Here is a 13,077-nt window from a genome sequence, read left to right as displayed (position 1 = left end):
GCACCTTATTCAGACAAGCATTGACTTTTAGCAAGACTTATTGCTTTTAAACCTTTTTAAAATATTACCTTTTTCTGCGTTTAGTCTTATTGTTCTATAAATTTGTGATTATTGATTGCTGCTTACTAAGGAGATTGGTTACCTTACAGTTATATTTTGACAATATATGATAACTGTATGCGTTTTTTCTGCACAGCACCCTGCACTTTGTGCATTCTTTGTACATCTATATACAGATTAAGTGATTACCCAATAGAGGCTAACTGAACCTTACTGTGATCATTTTATATTTTGTTTTGTGTCGACATCAACTCTTTGTCTATTGTATAATAAATTATTTAAAAAAATGTTTATTATATGTTGACATCTGATCTTATTTATTTATCACACTTGTGTATTTGAATTGCTATATTTATATTTTTTTAATTTTATTTATTGGTGCTATATGAAACAATACACAATTGAACACTGTTGCGCTTTACTATATACACGCACAAGGAGGTTGCATGATTATACATGGTTATATACAAAAACACACCAGTCACTTCAACCAGTCACATATATATATATATATATATATATATATATATACACATACACACACACACATATGGACACATATACACGCACATACATATACATTATCTTATTTGGGGGATGCGGTCATAATCCCGGCAAGTGGGATGCCGGTGCTTAGAATACTGGCGCCGGAATCCCAACACCTTTCAGAATCCTGGCACCGGCATCCCGACCGACCGACATCACAAAAGGTAAGTAGAGGGGTTAAGGTTAGGCACTCAGGGGTAGGTTAGGCAATAGGGGGGGAGGGTTAGGTTTAGGGTGTGGGGAGGGGGAGGTTAGGTTTAGGCACCGGGGAGGGAAGGTTATGGTTAGGGATAGGAGAAGGGTTAAGATACCTACCGGTGTCAATACCCAGTTAGGTTTAGGGTGCGGGGAGGTTAGGTTAAGGAACCGGGGAGGGGTATGCGGTCAGGAAGCCGGCGGTCGAAATGCCGACCGCCAGCTTCCCGACTGAGAAATTCCGACATGGGACATGGGACTAATGATAGGAGTCGAAATCCCGATGCCTATCATTATCCACCCGCCGAAATCCTGACTCCTGGCATACCGAATGAAGGTAAGCCGGGCGTTGGGATCGGACAGCTGCGGGGGGGAGGGTTAGGCACACCTCCCTGGAAGGATTAGGCTAGGGGAAGGGGGGGTTAGTATTAGACACCCCTGGGGATAGGTTAGGGCTAGGTACTCCCCCGGGAGGGCTAGGTTAGGCACCCCTGGGGGGAGGTTAGGGTTAGGCACTAGGGTGGGGGAGTGGGTTAGGCACCCCTAAATGAGGGTTAGGGTTGGGGGGGAGGGTTAGGGATAGTTAAAATGCTTATCCTGTCTAGATCTTCAGTCTTCTGCCTTTCCGGCGTCGGTATTACATCCGCCGGGCTTATGTGCGGCAGTATGACATACCGATTCCCTGGGGAGGGAGGGTTAGAGTTAGGGAGAGGAGAATGGTTAGGATACCTACTGGTGTCGGTACCCTAACCCTGTTGGGTTGCTGGCGTCGGGATTTTGACCGTCGGGATCCCGAGTGCCGGCATCCCGTAACCAACCCCTTTTTAGAATCAACATTGGAAGCACAATAATTTCTGGTTCAGTCCTTTCCTAGGGCAAACAGAAGGATGGAAGTGGGCCGTCAGTAGAGGGCCCAATGTGATCTTAATCCGGCTCTGGTGCCCTCTCTGCCAGCCTTAGAAGTGGCACCACTAAGCACATAGGTAGTGCCGAATTTAATTTTTACGTGAATAACTTGATGCCCATATTTTTGTAAAGGCTACAGAGGAACAGGTATAGGTTAGCAAATTGCTGGGGTGGTCGGCTAAGTCCTATTTATTCATCTCACCGCAAATTCTTCTATCTGATGTATGCCTGCCAATATCTATCACAATTGCAATTAGGAATTGATGGGGGGTGTTACATAATTTGGGGCTATAGAGCTTTACGGAGATTGGTTAATGGGAAGAGGGGTAAGGAAGGAAAAAGCACCATAACATAGCAAAAAAATTAAATACATGACTAAATTGCGCCATTTAGTCGCTAAAACGTGCAATTTAAACATAAGAGAAAATATATTTCCTGTCGAATAGAATCTGTTTCTTTTCAGTTTCCAAATTGTATTAGAATAGAATTGATTTTAATGGTTCAATCATTCAATTAGTTAATTCATTAACATCCCTGGATTCTGATCTTTCTGCACCTTTTAAAGTGTCTGAGCAAGAAAACAGATGAAAGTAAATATTTGTAGACTCCATATGGTAAATTCTCATGCCCTTATGTGTCGCGAAGCTGTTTCTGTGACTCCTAACACTAGGGGAAGACACATGGCAGGATTTCAAAGCAGGATCAGATCCTTGGCAGGAATGTGCAGGGGCATGTCAGGGGACAAAGTGCTTTGAAGTCGGTGTTGAGGGGCTTCCTATCATTTCACCACATGATCAGTTCAGGATGAGAATTACAAAACTATTTTCAGCATTGCACATCAGCAGCGCGTTCTCCTTGAGAAGACGCTCTATGTTTATGCCAGTCTCCGGCTACCGAGTCACCAGCGGCCTGATTGAAGATCAACAGGGTTTGGGTACTGGGGGTGGGGCTGGGCAAATCCGGGAGGTGTGTCACCCCTTGGAAACCAAAAGACAAGGCGCAGCGGCCTGCAAAGGGGGACATTTGACCCCTTCAGCAACTGGCCTGGTAATCAGTACCTCTCGGCGCCCCTGCAGCCACTGGCATTCGGGAAAAAGAGGAACAGAGGCCGATAGGAATTGAAATAAGGTCATAATTCCAGCCAAATAATATGTTTAAAATCAACAATCCCTCACTAGGGACAAATGTAAGGGTCCTGAATGATATACATTGTGGGCCGCCAGAACCTACAGAGGGAGGTGTCTGCTTGCGACCTTGTATTGGTGTTGGCTTGTATTGGTGTATGGTGTCACACCTCACAGGATGCAAGCAATACTGAAGCCCCTGGAAAAACTGGCTTAGGCCGCAGCTCCCTGGGTGTCACTATGGGGAGTAGTCAGAGCAGTAAAACTTCAGCTGGAGGAGATGACTTCTACTGAACTGTGGGTGTCCTAGGCCTACGAGCCCTATAGTTCGGCTAGCTGTGGGGAGGGTGGTGCTGATTAATCTGTACTATTTGGTTGGAATTACCCTGTAAGTATTCGCCTGATCATTGGATATGAACTTAAAGCCAAAGGTGGCCAAACAAAACATATAAAGAATAGGATGTGTCCTTGTACACCTAGCCTCAGTATGCCATGCGGTGCAAGATGCCTGGCGAGAGTGAGCTGCCAGGTCCCATGGAAAAAAACATGGCTACTGCATCGGGCAAAAAGATGCAATAGAGACGCTGAACGCAAGCAGAGACGCATGGGAACTGGCGCGCCGGGAGGGGCTGTTTAGCGTGACTTGTGACTACAGCAATACTGTATGAGGACATATCTGTATGCCTTCCGGACAACAGCAAGAGTTACACAAGAAATAAGATAAGTTTGTAATAGCTAGTTAATGGATTCACAAGCTGAGGGTCAGTAATTGTAAGTAAGGTCTAGCACTACTACCAGTGGCGTCACTAGGGGGTGCGGAGGGTGCGGGCCGCACTGGGTGTCACCCTCCAAGGGGGTGACACCAAAACTTGCACACTGATGCCTGCACCCCCCGCCGCCGCCACACTCCCGCACCCACCTCCGCCGCTACTACCACCACTCTCATGCAAGGGGAGATGTGGCTGCCCTTCACTTACTTGCTCCAGCCTGGCTGTCACGATCGGAGCTCAGCTCCGATCGGATCGGGCAGCGTTACAGGCAGGCACTAAAGTTTAAATGAAAATGGCCGACGTGGGGAGCTGCTGCGCATGCCCAACCGCAGCAGCTCCTACCTTAATCCTTTGCGGAGCTGTCAGTCATCACTGACAGCTCCACCTCAAGCCTGTATGCAGCCAGCCAGGAGGAGCAGCAACGTCGCTGGTCCTCTCTGTGCAGGTCAAACCTCCGCCACCATGCTCCCAAAGCTCCGCCCCATGTGCAGAAGCTCCGCCCAATGCACCCAAAGCTCCGCCCCCAGGTCTTGCTTAAGCAACCTGGCCTGGGTTGACATAGTTGTGTGTCACCCACGTGACCAGAAGCTCGGGACTCTGGGTCATCTTAAGCTTCCCCCGCCTTCCTCTGCAACTGGGATGACACAGCTGGCCCTGGACACAGAAATTATGAGGCTGGGGTGGAACGCAGAGGCTGAGCTGCCTTGCACAGGAGAGAAGGCATCTGTCACCAGCTGAAAAACATCATGCATAACCAGGTCAGTGTAATGCCTGCCACCTATATATGTGTTTATGTGTATATGTGTGCGTTTGTATCATGTATGTATGTATGTATGTATGTAGCTGGAGCTTACTTAGTCTGGCAGGTGCTGCCGCCATCGAGACCGATAGTCGCAATGGGGATCCGAGGCAGCGTCTACAGACACTGCACCCGGATCGCTCATGCTGTCAGGAGGCGTCTGCTTCCTATAGGGGAGGCAATCGTGAAGCCGACTGCCTAAATACCGGCAGCCAGCTTCCCGACTGTCATTTCCCGGCAAGGGTGAAATGCCGGGCGTCTAGATGTAGACGCCCGCATGTCCTCGACGCCGGGAGACCGGCGCCCGGCATCCCGATCGTAGGGATGCCAGGCGTCTAGATGTAGACACCCGCATGTCCCCGGCGCCGGGAGACCGGCGCCCGGCATCCCGATCGTAGGGATGCCGGGCGCCGCGAGCGGACAGCAGCGGGGGGGGGAGGGTTAGGTTTAGGGCTCCCGGGGGGTGCTTAGGGTTAGGCACCCCCCCGGGAGGGTTAGGGTTAGGCTAGGGGGAGGGAGGGTTAGGGTTAGGCTCTCTTTCTGGCGGTCGGCAGCGCTGAGCCTATTGTGCGCGCAGCACCACAGCAGTAGACTCTGGGCACTAGTCTGTACGCAGAGTCTACTGTGCATACACAATACGCTGGGAATATGCCAGCAGTGGCCATTTCCCAGGCGATTATAGTGCTGATAACGCTGACTTGGGACTCCCAAGAGATATGTTAAAATTATATGGGTGCAGGGGCCAATGTGCACCGCACACCCTTCACCCATTATAGATACGCCCCTGATAAAATTAAATTTCTTGACACTGCAGCTATTAGTGTCAAGGAGGTAGGTTTAAAGCTGAAGACAAAGGCTGAGAAATGGTGAGGCTGAAAGACGGGCTGGGGAAGGTGATGAGGCCTGAGGAAGGTGAAGAGGCGCTGCAGATGGTGATGAGGGGCTGAGGAAGGTGATGGGCTGAGAATGGTGGTAATGGGCAGAGGTGTAGAGGGCAGAGGACAGTGATAAGGTGCTCAGGTGAGTGAGAGAGGGAGCGGGACTAAGGGCATGATTCAGCCCCGTTCGCACGCAGGAAGGAAAGAAAGTATCCAAATGCCACAATCGCACGGCCATTAGGACGCCTCCTATGTCTTAACGTGCGATCGCCGGGTGAAGTTAGATGCCCACCAACCTGGAGTAAAGACATCCACTTGTGCACATCATCTCCAGGAAGTGTATGAAAACATTGGTACCATCGGGTGACATCGGACCTGCACTCAGTGCTTTGAGGTAGACCTTAGCGTACCGCAAGCACTGCGAGCACCGCTGACTTTATTTCTCTCGTATGACGTGTATGCTGACACTGCGTATTAATTATGCACATCTTTAAATGGTGTTAAAACGCACCGACACGCCTGCGTTCGCACATCCGCACCACCGTTTCCCTTGTCCGTCCCTTGTCACCACCCACAAACGGCCCGTTCTGTCACTCAAACTAGCGGGCTGGCTATGTGCTTGAGAGTGATCGTCTCCCAATCGCAGTGACTGGTTCGCGCACTGCATCTTTTACGCATGCGCAGTTTGCAACAATCGGCCGGCTGCGATAGAATGCAGCCTAGCGAGCAGGTCTGAATTGCTCCCTAAGTTCCAATCCACTGGTCTGGTCTGGACTCTTTGGAGGGAGATAGTGAGAAACTCACTGGCCTGGACCTTCTGGAGCGGCTGGAGGCTCGTCTCCTGAAATTAGCTCCGCAGCTATTGGTGGCAGCCGAGCATGAAGTCACTTAGGCTTCTCTAGAAGACTGGGTGGGAATCAATGTTTGTTTTATTTTTTCCTGCGGGGGCAATCACAGAATCCATTTTTTTCCTGTATAGGCTAATGTGTGTTTTTCCCTGTGGTGGCTGTTGTGTTTTTTTTTTTTCATAGGGACCAATGTTTTTTTCCTGTGGGGCCAATATGTTTGTTTTTATTTCTGTGGGGGCCAAGTTTTTTCATTCTTGTGTCGTTTTTCTTCTGAGCATGAGACTGCGTTGCACCGTGCATGCGGGAGTCCCGATGGTGTTTGTACAGAGTTGCAGTACAGATGCAGACGCACGCACCAAGTAGTGTAGTGTATTAGAAATGTGTTAGGCCTTCGTAGGTGGTTACAGGAGGTTGGTTCATACATGCCTACCCTCCCGGTTTTCGCGGGAGGCTCCCGATTTTTCGGGTAACCCCCCACACCCCCGGAAGGGTAGGCATTTCTCCCGCATTCTGCCCTCTTCCTAGTGAAGTGGGCAGAATTAGGAGAGTACCCGCGGCAATAGCGGGTCTCCGTGAAGGAGGAGGGGCTTAAGCTGTGATTCTGCATGAATCACATCATTTGGCCCCGCTCCCTATGTAAATTGTGCCCAATTGTGGCAATTTTACCGCGAGGGGCGGGGCTTAATGACGCAAATCGTCAAGCCCCGCCCCCTTCGCCCCCCTGCTGCTTCTCTTACCCGGGCTTCTCCCGGGAAGAGAATATTAAAGGTAGGCAACCCTGGGTTGGTTAATTAGACGCAGATGTAACTTAGTATGGCCGTGTTGCTGAAAGTGGTTGTGTAGAGAGAGTGAAATTGCTTATACTGGAGGCTATACTCGGATGATCTGCTGGTAGCATAGGGCTGGTAAAAGTTTCAATGGTGGACCGATAGTGACATCTAAAGATGCACAAAGCAAGATTGCAGCATCTGTAGGCACTGAAAGTGGGCATCTCAGGCCTTGTACATTACAGCTGGGACGGGCATTGTAGCAGCATTGGCCTAAAGGAGGAGTGCTCCCACCCCTCTTCACAGACCCTAACCTCATTGGGGCTGTTTCCATAAACTTCCCGGGCTGGTTTTTCATCCCAATCTATCCCCGCCCCTGCCCACCAGTCCGCTCCCCGCTACCACCCCTGCTGCGGGGGCGGTGAGGACGGACTGGCGCCAGCAGTATTTTGGTCCAGCTAGTTCTCTCTACCCAGAACGTCATCACGCCCGCCTGGTGCCACCTGGCATTCTGGTAGAAGAACTGCAGTGCTGAGTACTGGACTGGTAGGGGGAGAGAGAGTGCAGAGCTGCGCACCTTGTTCATGATTTTTTTTTTTGGGGGGGTGACACCATCAGTTACAGCACCGGGTGACACCAACCCTAGTGACGCCTCTGACTACTACCACAAACGGAGAGGACTACAGTTACTGCAGTCCAATGATCCATGCGTGATATAAACATACCACCACTCTGTCATTTGCCTTTTTATACTCATCAAGAAGAGATTATATACTGTATAAAATAGTATTTCATATCATTTATTGAAAAAAAAAGATGCCCTCATACACCTAACGCCTATAGGCCATACGGTGTAAGATGCCCAAAACACCACTCACACTGTACTAGAGATGCAGGCTGCGAGTTTAACCATGCAGGAATGAGGGGGAGATGTATCAAATCTTGGAGATAGCTAAAGTGCAGAGAGATAAAGTACCAACCAATCAGCTCCTGTCATTTTTCAAACACAGCCTGTAACATGACAGTTAGAAGCTGATTCGTTGGTACTCGACTTTATCTCTCTCCAAGGTTTGACGTCTCCCCCTTAAGGTGCGTACACACTTAGTGATTTTTTAAAATGATTTGCCAGATTCAGATGGATCGGAACGTCAAATCGTTAAAATCGTTAAGTGTGTATGCGCTATGTCGTGCGGTGCGCGCTTCTGTGGGATCATCAGCTGCATCGTCATGGCAGGCCCTACATGCACGCCAATCTGTCGATGCAGCTGACGACCCCATGCAGCAGGATGCGGCATGGGCTGACATATCGGGAGGTCGGGCACCGGATCGTCTAGTGCACAGGTTCTCAAACTCTGTCCTCTTTTTTTCCAGGTCTCCTCACATAATCACATGTAATGTAATTATCTCCACTTGTGGATCTTTCAAAATGTGTCAGTGAGTAATGACTACACCTGTACAGCTGCTTGGTGGTCCTGAGGACCGAGTTTGAGAACCCCTGGTCTAGTGGGTACCAGGCCGTCTGATATATTTCGGCCCGGCTTGGGGTGGGGGGGGGGGTCGCTGGTCGCATCGCTGGATACGCAAGCCATTTAGGGGTCTATTCACTAAGCAGTGTTAGGAGACACAAGCACAGCCTGTGACATGGCAGTTGGGAGCTGATTGGCTGGTACCTTATCTCCTTTCACTTTGTCTCCTAACACTGCTTAGTAAATAGACCCCTTAGTGTGTACCCAGAGTTAGTTTTAAACACATACGAAGTCGCAGATGTAGCGCAATGGAACTTGGCGTGAGAAAAAGCCGCGGACGCTGCATCGTAGCAGGTCATATACAGATTCTGCCTCATCCGCACACAGATGTACAAATGTCGCACATCAAATTGATCAGTGTCATCTAGAAGAGTAGTTTTGTTGTTTCCAGTTGTTTTATTTATGCAAATAAGACTGTTTGGTGCTACTGAAGCCTCGCTGTATGAGGACACATCTGTAATCTATTTCATAACATGACAGAATATGCACAAATGCCATGTAATCAGTAGCAGCTGTTATAAAGGGCATTCTGGGGTTTGTAGTCCCACAACCAACCACAGACTGTGCCCATCTGCTTTATAGCTAAAGATAGAGAGAAAAAAAAAAAAGTTCAAATGAAAACGGTTATTAAAGTGTTCCTGGTGCTCATTCTTAATCATTTCCTTTACAGAAACATGAAGCCAATTAAATATGTTTATTTCGGTGTTCTGTGGGCGGATTACAGTGGACGGCAACTTAATAATGACTTAAATGCGCCAAACTTTTTGGTCCTCTAAATAGATACATCTCTTTGTATTCAAATGTTTATCTAAGTCAGGAAATGGCATGATTGCAGACATGTATTCAGTCACACAGCAGCCCAGACTGTAAGTCTCCCATATAGTTTGTGCCTCTTGTAATGACTATAGTTGAATAACCCAATAATCCTAGTGTATGGAGTAAATAACCGGTAATAGAGAGTGATCATTTGTAGTCTAAATGATAATATTTAGTGTGAATTAAGACTTCCTAATTAACTACGCATGAACTTAGGCCCTGATTCAGACCCACTCGCTAGCGGCTGTCCGCTCGCAAGAGGGTCGATGGTCTGCACTCAGCATGCGCACGACGGAGGGAGCTCCGTCGTGCGCATGCGCCAGACGCGACAAGTGAAGGACTTACCTTCGCTCGTTGTGTCGATCAAAGGGGGCGTGCTGTCGATGTTGATTGACAGCACGCCCCCTTTGGTGGGCGTGCCGGGGGCGTGCCTCCCTGACGGGGGGCGTTCCCAAGGGAACGCCTACCGTCAGAAGCCGGCCCACTGACATCACTAGTGATGTCAGTGGAAGTGATTTTGGCTCTGATAGAGCCAAAATCACTCCGGGCCTTGCGGTTGAAAACCTCAACCGCAGGCTCCGGCTCGCAGTTTCGATGGTCGCGATGGTCATGACCATCGCGGCCATCAAACTGCACGCTCGTATAGGCTGTGGGTGGTGACCCACAGCTATACGAGCGTCCAGGGGGACGCTCCATAGGTATGGAGGACGGCCCTCATTCAGAGCGTGCGCTCTGCTCAGAGCGTACGGCTCTGAATGAGGGCCTTAAATTCTTTGTGGAGACAGAGCTGTGTTGCGAATGCTTTCGCTGACATACACAAACAATCACAATTATAGCTAAATATATACAGTACAACCTCCGCTACGTTACAAATGAATTCATTCCATAGTACGATTTGATTTATTACAGTTTCTGTAAGGGCTTTTGGTTCACTTATATGAGTTTATTTTGTGTGTAATGCAAAGAAAACCCTTAAATGATGAATATCTGATGAACAAATTGCGCACATTCCATCTTTGCTTTTTAGGCTCCATTTGTTTTCTCTCTTTTAAAAAAAAAAAAAAAAAAGAATAAAACAAATAAATTTCACTTAAAGATCTGTCAGATATTGTTTAACACTTCGTGGAGAGCTGCAATTTCTATTTAAAACAAACATCACAGTTCGGGGTCTTGCATAGATTACAATAGCTTTTCCTCATTTATTTCCACTATGCATGAGTTGTATTAGAAATCAATCAACTGATGTGTATTTATTTAGACTTACGGTCGCGCGGAGAGTCTCAGGTCAGGTATGCACATATTGTCATCTCCACACTCCACAAAAATGTGTGCCTGAGATGGGGGGAAACATGGAGACAGTGACTACTTTTATTTTGGCAGTTCTTAAAAGGAAACGAGCATCTTCATCAGCCCCCCCCACGACAAACATAAATGAACATCCCAGCCTTCACCGAATCATAGAAGCAGTTATTATATTGTGTGCATGGGCCATAGCCCTGCTTACAGTAACTACAGCTGACTTATCAGAGGCAGATACATAGGGGAGAATTCAATTGGCTGCTGTCATTTACCGCTGGCTAAACCTCAGCAGGCACCGAATAAAATCCCCGATAATTATTTTGTTTTCACAGATCGGGCACACAGAGGTCCATGAACTTATCACGGATTCTATGTATTTTCGTCTGAGTATGGTGGGCATGTTATGGGAGTGTGGCGGGTATGTTATGGGAGTGTGGCAGGCGTGTTTTGGGAGTGTGGCCAGCGTGTTATGGTAGTGTGGCCGGCGTGTTATGGGAGTGTGGCGGCCGTGTTATGTGAGTGTGGCGGCCGTGTTATGGGAATGTGGCGGCCGTGTTATGGGAGTGTGGCAGGCGTGTTATGGGAGTGTGGCGGGCGTGTTATGGGAGTGTGGCGGGCGTGTTATGGGAGTGTGGCGGGCGTGTTATGGGAGTGTGGCTGACGTGTTATGGGAGTGTGGCAGGCGTGTTATGAGCGTGTGGCCAGTGTGTTATGGGAGTGTGGCCGGCGTGTTATGGGAGTGTGGCCGGCGTGTTATGGGAGTGTGGCCGGCGTGTTATGGGAGTGTGGCGGACGTGTTATGGCAGTGTGGCTGGCGTGTTATGGGAGTGTGGCAGGCATGTTATGGGAATGTGGTGGGTGTGTTATGGGAGTGTGGCAGGCGTGTTATGGGAGTGTGGCTGGCGTGTTATGGGAGTGTGGCAAGCGTGTTATGGGAGTGTGGCAGGCGTGTTATGGGAGTGTGGCGGGCGTGTTATGGGAGTGTGGTGGGCGTGTTATGGGAGTGTGGCGAGTGTGTTATGAGCGGGTGGCCAGCGTGTTTTGGGAGTGAGGCGGGTGTGTTATTGGAATATGGCTGGCGTGTTATGGGAATGTGGCCGGCGTGTTATGGGAGTGTGGCGGGCGTGTTATGGGAGTGTGGCGGGCGTGTTATGGGAGTGTAGCCGGCATGTTATGGGAGTGTGGCCGGCGTGTTATGGGAGTGTAGTGGACGTGTTATGGGAGTGTGGCCGGCGTGTTATGGTAGTGTGGCCGGCGTGTTATGGGAGTGTAGTGGACATGTTATGGGAATGTGGCCGGCGTGTTATGGTAGTGTGGCCGGCGTGTTATGGGAGTGTAGTGGACGTTATGGGAATGTGGCCGGCGTGTTATGGGAGTGTGGCGGGCGTGTTCTGGGAGAGTAGTGGACATGTTATGGGAATGTGGCCGGCGTGTTATGGGAGTGTGGCCGGTGTGTTATGGGAGTGTGGCGGGGGTGTTATGGGAGTGTAGCTGGCATGTTATGGGAGTGTTGCCGGCGTGTTATGGGAGTGTTGCCGGCGTGTTATGGGAGTGTGGCAGGCGTGTTATGGGAGTGTGGCAGGCGTGTTATGGGAGTGTGGCAGCCGTGTTATGGGAGCGTGGCTGGCGTGTTATGGGAGTGTGGCGAGTGTGTTATGAGCGGGTGGCCAGCGTGTTATGAGCGGGTGGCCAGCGTGTTATGGGAGTGTGGCCGGCGTGTTATGGGAGTGTAGTGGACGTGTTATGGGAGTGTGGCCGGCGTGTTTTGGGAGTGAGGCGGGTGTGTTATTGGAGTATGGCTGGCGTGTTATGGGAGTGTGGCTGGCGTGTTATGGGAGTGTGGCCGGCGTGTTATGGGAGTGTAGTGGACGTGTTATGGGAATGTGGCCGGCGTGTTATGGGAGTGTGGCCGGCGTGTTATGGGAGTGTGGCGGGCGTGTTATGGGAGTGTGGCGGGCGTGTTATGGGAGTGTGGCCGGCGTGTTATGGGAGTGTGGCGGGCGTGTTATGGGAGTGTGGCCGGCATGTTATGGGAGTGTGGCGAGCGTGGCGCATGACTGTTGCAAACTCATATGCTTAATCGCTCACATTGGAGGCCACACTCTGATGGAGATTCTGCGCCCAGCATGGTACTGGCGCAAGTTTCGATGGTGCGTCCGATAGTATTGTATAAAGACGCACCAAGCAGGATTATTGTGTCTCAAGATGTACAAAGTGGTCATCTCAGTCCTTGTGCATTCAGACCAACGCTTTACACCAAGGAAGGGCTTAAACTAGCATTAGCATAAAGCTGCAAATGTAGCTACGGCAACACACGGTAAAGCAGTGGCAGCAGCAGACGGCTCAGGTCCAGTCGCATAGTTTGTTCCAAAGCGTCTGATTTCTAAGATCTCTTTCATTTTGAGGGTGAAATAAATTGTACTAAATAAATGATGAATGACGAATAGTCTTTAATATAAATTTTTGGGGAAACAAGATAGATAGCTGTTTGCATTTTCTATACAGGAGACTGCAGTGAATAATGACATCATTTATATTCTATT

General features: G+C 49.4%; 1 protein-coding gene across 1 annotated transcript in view; it reads right to left on the bottom strand.

The window, feature by feature from the left end:
- The window catches only part of ITGA8 (integrin subunit alpha 8), a 212,997-nt gene that overhangs the window by 74,212 nt on the left and 125,708 nt on the right, over positions 1–13,077 (bottom strand). Inside the window, exon 19 of the mRNA XM_088478635.1 lies at positions 10,500–10,567. Coding sequence (XP_088334761.1) covers positions 10,500–10,567 — 68 coding nt within the window. The remainder of the gene's footprint in view (positions 1–10,499; positions 10,568–13,077) is intronic.

Source organism: Taudactylus pleione, unplaced genomic scaffold (assembly GCF_031769625.1).
Source record: "Taudactylus pleione unplaced genomic scaffold, aTauple2 ptg000216l, whole genome shotgun sequence".
In the NCBI taxonomy this organism is placed as follows: Eukaryota; Metazoa; Chordata; class Amphibia; order Anura; family Myobatrachidae; genus Taudactylus; species Taudactylus pleione.
This window is presented reverse-complemented; position numbering and strand designations above follow the sequence as displayed.